The sequence below is a fragment of the Orycteropus afer genome, unplaced genomic scaffold (assembly GCF_000298275.1).
Source record: "Orycteropus afer afer isolate SDZICR_OR568_19922 unplaced genomic scaffold, OryAfe1.0 scaffold00067, whole genome shotgun sequence".
NCBI classification, from domain to species: domain Eukaryota; kingdom Metazoa; phylum Chordata; class Mammalia; order Tubulidentata; family Orycteropodidae; genus Orycteropus; species Orycteropus afer.
Window position 1 is genome coordinate 11,248,638 of NW_006921654.1, and position 7,542 is coordinate 11,256,179.

Sequence of the window (7,542 nt, forward strand, 5' to 3'; positions counted from 1 at the left end):
ATAATTTCAAGTCATTAACTGTTTCTTCCATTTTTACTCCTATCACTAAACAAGGAGCTCTGGTGGTACAGTGGTTAAAGTATTTGGCTGCTCTGGTTGGCAGTTCGAACCAGCAGTTACTCCCTGGGAGAAAGATAAGGCAGTCTGTTTCCATAAAGATTTACCGCCTTGGAAACCCTATGGGAAGCAGTTCTACTCTGTCCTATAGGGTCACTATGAGCTGGAATCAACTCAGTGGCAATGGGTTGGGTTTGATTTGGATTTGGTTTGTCTCTAAACAGCATGTGTAGAAAGCTATCTCTTAACCATCATGTGTAAGCATCACCTACTGATTTTCCACAGCTGATGCTCTCTTTCATTCTCCCCATCTCCCCGACTACATTCTTCCCACACACAGGCCACCTGGCTCTTCACCCTCCCCATATAGTTCTATCCACAACTGTCCATGATCGAACTATGCACCATTTGGCCTGGAGATCGTGGATTCATCATTTGTTGGAATCAACAGCCAATATACTACCTGCCAACCTTGAGCTCGTTAGCCCCTGTAGCTGCGTGAGTTGGGAAGAGCCTCCAGCTTGACGTTTGATCCAAGAACTTGAGACTTGCCAGCTTCTATAAGTGTGTGAACCATTTTTTTAGATAAATTTCTCTTTCTATCTATGTATATATAAGCTTTACTGGTTTTGCTTGTCTAGAGAACCCAGCCTAACACACTTACAAAGCAGATTTGTTTTACTCAACAGTTCATGCATACTTGGTTCCACGATCCTGATTACAATCCCAACAATAAAATGCTCTCCTCCCTGTAAGTGAAGGTTTACTTTCACAGCTGATAATCTGGACACAAAATTCTAGGTTGTATATAATTTTCTTGAGAATGTTAAAGGCAATGCTACACTGTCATCTGTCTCCAGTTTTGCTCCTGAGAAGTGTGAAACCATTCAGGTCCTTATGATTAGAATGAGGAGGTGGTCTGCTTTCACTCTCTAGAAGCTTCCAGGATCTGCTCTTTATTCAAGGTCTTTCTTTATTCATTATGCCAGTACTTGGTGGTCCTTAAAGTTTGAAAATGCATTTACCTTCTCTGGAGAATAAGCTTCCAGTATTCTTCTGAGGTGTTATTGATAGTATTGTTGAGGTGGCTCTGACCCATGGTGACCTTATGTGTAACTGAACAAGATGCTGCCCAGTTGTGGGCCATCTGCACGATCACTGGTCCACTGCCACAGCCACCGCGTATTTCGAGTGCCTCCCAGCCTCCAGCACTGTAGCTGACCATATTCTGCTGTGACCCACAGGGTTTTCACTGGCACTGCAGCTGACCATATTCTGCTGTGACCCACAGGGTATTCACTGGCCCCATAGCTGACCATATTCTGCTGTGACCCATGGGGTTTTCATTGGCACCGTACTGATATTCTGCTGCGACCCATGGGGTTTTCACTGGCACTGCAGCTGACCACATTCTGCTGCGACCCATGGGGTTTTCGCTGGCACTGCAGCTGACCATATTCTGCTGCGACCCACGGGGCTTTCACCAGCACTGCAGCTGACCATATTCTGGCATGCTGCATAGGGATTTCACCGGCACCATAGCTGACCATATTCTGCTGCGACCCACAGGGTTTTCACTGGCACCATAGCTGATATTCTGCTGTGACCCACGGGGCTTTCACTGGCACTGCAGCTGACCATATTCTACTGTGACCCACAGGGCTTTCACTGGCTAATATTTGGCAGCAGATTGCCAGGCCTTTCTTCCTAGTCTAAGTCTAGAAGCTCCACTGAAACCTGTCTACCATGGCTGACTCCATTGGTAATTGAAATACTAGTGGCATAGCTTCCAGTGTCACAGAAGCACACAAGCCACCACAGTACAACAAAACAACGTATCAGTGCTGTGCACAATGGCTCCGCCTCATCCTTCAGTCCTCAGTTGAAACATCACCTCTTCAGAGAGGCCTTCCCTAGACACCTGTACGCATCTTCTAAATCTCTCCCTCACTACCACCCCCTGATCCAACATCCTTTGTGTCTGCTCACTAATAGTTATCCCAATTTGTATTTAAGTTTTCTCAATTAAGCTGTAAGTTCCACAAGGAGAAAAAAATGTGCTAATATTGTGCCTAGTGCTTAAGAGGAGCTTGATAAGGTTGTAGTCATGTCTTGCCCACAGCCAGCTACCCTGAGGGAGTGAGTAGTTGGAGCAGTGGGCTCAGGACTATGGTTTCAGGGCACATCAAGCTCAAATGGCATAACATACTACACAAAAACATTGTTCCACATCCTACTCTGGTGAGCAGTAAATAGAATCTTAAAAGTTTGCAAGCAGCCATCTAGATGCAATGATGGATCTCTCCTCATCCAGAGCAAAGAAGAATGAAGGAAACCAAAGACTCATGGAAACCATTAGTCCAAGGGACTGGTAGACCACACGAGCCTCAGCCTGTATGACTATGAGACCAGAAGAACTAGATGATGCCCAGCTACCACTGTCAACCACTTGGAGGGTATCGGTGCAGGAGATCCTGGATAGAATGGGAGAACAATGCAGAACAAAATCATTTTAAAAAAAAGGGGGGGGGGAGCAGGTTTGCTGGTCTGATAGAGCCTAGTGGAACTCCTGAGACTGGCTCTTAGCTGTCTTTCAGCTCTGGAATTGATCCCACTCCTGTGGCTTCCAGCCAAACAAAAGACAGGTATATGAGCTCACATTTATGTTAGGTAGATACAATCCCTGGACAGATCAATCATGGGAGAATAAAAGGGCTGTGTATGCACAGGGAGACAGCTCAGGGGGCAGGAGTCCATGGGAGGGAAGGACACAGAGAAGAGGTAACTATGGGGAAGAACTAGAAAGAGAGCTGGTGTATTGTGGGAAATAGCAGTCAATGTCGAGAGACAAAAGTGTATGTGAAAATGAATTTGCTCTGTAAACTTTCACCCAAAATTTTGTTTTTACAAAAGAAGAGCTTGATATGTGTTAGTTAAATGAATGAAGAAGTATCCCTACTATCAATCAATATCTCAGTACTATATATGAAACTACTTCTGTCACAATAGAAATGTAATCTTGTTAAGATATACAACAGTTTTCAGAAGTAAGAATAGACTCAAAATGCTTTAGAAATTTCTGCTTATACATGAGAAGCTAATATTTCATTCCAAGTCTCATGTTGTGGACAAATGAAGTTACAGGAAGTTTCAGAAAGTGCCAGGAGAAGAGACTGATATTTACCAATCCCTTTGTGAGGATCAGGGGGACAGGAGACAAACTTCAGCACTTCAGCTCGTTTCTCTCTCAGACCCCAGCGATAGAGGATTTCTCCATAGCATTTCTTAAAGTCATCAAATTGCTGGGCATTGGCAGGGTCCAGGAGCCTGGATGAATTTTAAATTGCTGTCAGTTCATTTAAGAAAAGACAAACTCAATACCAGGTAGCATTTAATATACTTTTCTTAAAGCAAGTATCATTTTGGAGAATCTAAGAGTTAAGAAATAGTAGCCTCACAGGGAAAGATCATGACCTTTTGTTTTTATCATGCTGGTCACGCTCTCGCTCACGAGGGTCACTGAAGGTCAGACTCCCAAAGCGTATCTCTTCTGGTGAAGATTCTCCCCAGGGTGAAGATAAATGTTCTGTCTCTCTTCCTGCTGAAGAAAACCAAATGGGAATGGAAGATGGCAATCGGGGAAAGCATGTAAAATATCTGAAAACTCTACCTTAATACAATGAATCCAATTTATCCCCTGGCAGAAAATTCAACTAAGATAGAAGTCCTGAGAAATGCAACTAAGAGAACTCTTCCCCACTCTTCCCTTTTGTCTAGATATTTATTAAGGTAAACTTGTCAGTGAGTACACATAGAACAATTAAGCAAATTTTGGTATATCAACATAATGGAATATTATGCAATCGTTATTTATAAAGACTATTAAATGCTATGAGAAAATGCATATGATAAAATAAAAACACGGAACACAAAATTACATATACAAAATGATCCCTCACATATGCGAAAATTGGAGGAAAATGGTCCAAATGTTAACACATGTTATTTCTCGGTGAGAAGATTATTAATAATTATTATTTTCTTCTCTAATATTGTTTGTATGTTTTTCTTCACTGGGGCATGTATTACCATATTATTACACAAGCAACACACATAATACCTTATTTTGCAAATAGTGCAACCCTATCACATATTAGTTTTCCATGCACATGATACATGTTATTTGTGTGGGTGTGTTATATGCAAAAACAAAACAAAACTGTGCTTTTATAGTCAAGAAAGATAAAATCATTTAAAGAACAAAACAAAACATCAGAAAACACAAAGACAGCTACTTGAGATGGACCTTTATGGCTAGCAGGAGTCAGATCTAGCCTTCTTTCTCTACACTGGAAGAAGTAGACAACAGGAAGGATTTAAATGGAATGCAAGTGACAAATGAAGGAGAAAGATAAGGTTAGGTTTGGGGAGTGAACAGTGGGAAGTTCCAGTATCAGCTACAAGATGAAAAGAAACCCAGCAAGAGGCAAGAAACTGGGCTGTTCAAACAAGAAAGCTGAGGTCTTGCTCGGTAGTAGTTTCCTTATCTTCCGAAATTTAAAGACAAATGGAAAACAAGGAGAAACATGGAAAATAGTCATCTATAACAGAGTACATACTCACAACATGCACACAGCTTTTACTGGACTGAAAAGCTAGCATATGTGAAGTCATTTCCATACCAACCTATGTTCCAGCCACCAGTGTTGAGCCCTGGGTCTGACATACTTGAGCAGGAACCAGAGGAAGTGAAGCTAGGCTGCAAATGGGATGAGAAGAACAAGAAGGAGGAACATCAAAGTACTATTCAACATGGAATTTCACATTCAGAAATAACTGGACACAAACCAGGAAACCACAGACTTACATATCGACTATGGGACACCACAAAATTGGAAGAACGGTTGGGAAAAGGCCCGAAGGGGTTTGGTATCCCCTGAGGTCTAGACTGGGCTTCAAATACGCTGCAAAGCATAGCCAATGTCTGAACATCACGAAGTTGACAATAATGAGCTAACCTGAAGAAAAAGATGAGAGGAAAAGAAGTCAAGATAAGGGATCAAGGATAACTACCACAATTATGGTGGGTTGTTTGCCATAAGGGTAAGAAGGAAGGATTTCTAATTGGGCCTCAAAACGCTTATCAGGAACTGGGGCTTTCTACAGAGTAAGTGGTTTGGTTAAGTTTGTTTTGGAACAAAATGTATCAGAGTATTACCAATCCAAAAGCTTCTGCTGGCATCAAGACATAAGCTCAAACTTTAATGTCACTTTGCCAAGAAGTAAATTGATTAATGCAACATCTGAGTGATGCAATACATGCTTTCTCAGTATCCCTCCAAGGAAGATCACAACGCTTTTTGAGGGCTCTCTATAGACTTCATTCTTATCATGTAAAGATACATGAAGGCAGACAGAATACTGTACTACCAACCCACAGCAATCAGTCAACAGACTAGTGAATTATGAATCAGAGCTATTAAAGAACAAAGGATATTTTTACCTTTTAGGTACTCAGACCCCCTTTGTTCCTTTCAGGCTCACTCTGCGTGAAAGTGAGGTTGGGATCAGGACTCTTTTTTTTTTTGTGATGGCACAGTGTCACTACCTTCCTGTCACTCAACATCTAATCACCTGCTATCTCATTTGGTAGGTAGAACAAGCATTATCATCCCTGTGTCAATGATCAGGCAGCTAAAGCATGAGCACTGGGCTGGTCTGGCCTAAATAGCTGGTAAGGCAAGGTCCAACCCAAAGGGAATAGAGCTCCTCTGTTCAGGACCTGGGCCTCAGGACTATGGAGGTTCAGGTGGTTTTATAAACAACATGCATTACGTAATTTCTTCCGTTACATGAAGTTAGTTCCGCACAGAAATTGGGCACTAAAAGGAAAGCTTTCTCTTCCTGATTCCTAAGGCCTCTGCATCTTCTCTTAGACAGTAGCATTTAAAGTGTTCACAGACCTCAAGTTTACGTTATTCATTTTCCCCACATTTAGCCCTGAAAACCTACAGAGACTCCAGCAGCTGTCGCCCGAATGGATGTCGAGCCCAGGGTGTTTCCAAATCTGGGTCAGACTTTGGACCAAGACAAAGATCTGTAGCTACTGTAGCCAGCGACCAAACCTGGACAGACCAAAGAGAAACATGTAACTCAGACTGGTGAGGTTAGGAAGAGAAATCAGAGCAGAACCCCACCCTTCTCCTGATGCGGCATAAAGCCTAGGGACTCTGAGGGAGGCAAAAGCTGGGAGCTCAGGGAAATGCAGAACATTAGGCCCCACTCTCAAACTACTGAATCGCAATTTGCATTTTAACTAGATCTTCAGGGAACTTGTATAGGAAACAATAGGCTAAAAAAAACTCTTCATGTTAAACAGACTTCAGAGAAATTAACCCAGTGCAACAATTTCAATGGGTTCACTATTTAAACACTAACTCACATGACCTTCTGCTGCTTCATTAGTGATCTATCCTTCACCCAAAGGATGAAAAACTTTGTTGCCTTCATTACAAAAGTTTCAGTATACTCTTTGAAGCTTAAGAAAAATAGGCCAAGACAAAATAGACTTGGCTTTCTTTTTGACATCCAATCTGGGGAATACCTCCAAACTTGAAACTTCATGGGGTACGGATACCAAGCAGCAACACATGTCCATTAAGTGTCTATTAAATCCTAGAGACAAAGCTAAATACATCACGCTATAAAGAAAGCCCCCCACCTTTTAAAAAATCTAACAGTAATTTTGGAAAATCTTTCTTCATAGCAACACATCATTGTATGCCCACTAACTGAAAAACATGCTAGAATCTGTGAGAAATTAGAAAGGATAAAGATGTGGAATTTGAATCAAAGAGTTTATAACTGAAGAAGAACAAATAAGCAAAGAAAAATAGAGAAACACAATCAGCCATATCAAATCAATTAAATTATGTGGCACCAACAAGCTTAAATAACACATACACATTGGTTAACAGGAGAAACCCGAGGTTTCCATTCATCCCTAGAATAAATATCCATCTGAATGGCTGCTGAAAGAGGTTAATGGCTTTCTGGAACAAGATGTTTGCTACCTTGACTGACATTATGGGCATTATATTGTCCTATCTATAATAACCATTTCCTAAGTGCCTTCAACAGAAAGAGTGACACTTGGGTTTATTTCTGTAACTCTGCAAAATAGCAGACACATCTTCAACACATGCATAAAGAACAACAACAATTCTTCAAGCACTTTCATGAGTGTCACTGTGGCAGTACCATGCCACAAATGTGGATCGTAATTACAAGAAAAACAGAAGCAGCTGGACCAGACTTTGGGCATTTACCTACCAGGCCTGGGTACGGGAGCCTTGCATACATTTCCTTATTCAGTTCTCATCACGACATGGGAAGTATTGCTCCCATTTTGCAGCTGAGGGAATTGAGGTTCAGAAAAACGAGCTAACTTGCCAATATCACACAATGAAAGAGGGACAGAGCTCA

General features: G+C 41.7%; 1 protein-coding gene across 1 annotated transcript in view; it reads right to left on the reverse strand.

Annotated features, from left to right (window-relative positions):
• Positions 1–7,542, reverse strand: part of WDR59 (WD repeat domain 59) — a 133,640-nt gene that overhangs the window by 7,385 nt on the left and 118,713 nt on the right. Inside the window, 5 exon segments of the mRNA XM_042780888.1 lie at positions 3,242–3,384; positions 3,532–3,658; positions 4,744–4,816; positions 4,925–5,075; positions 6,070–6,182. Coding sequence (XP_042636822.1) covers positions 3,242–3,384; positions 3,532–3,658; positions 4,744–4,816; positions 4,925–5,075; positions 6,070–6,182 — 607 coding nt within the window.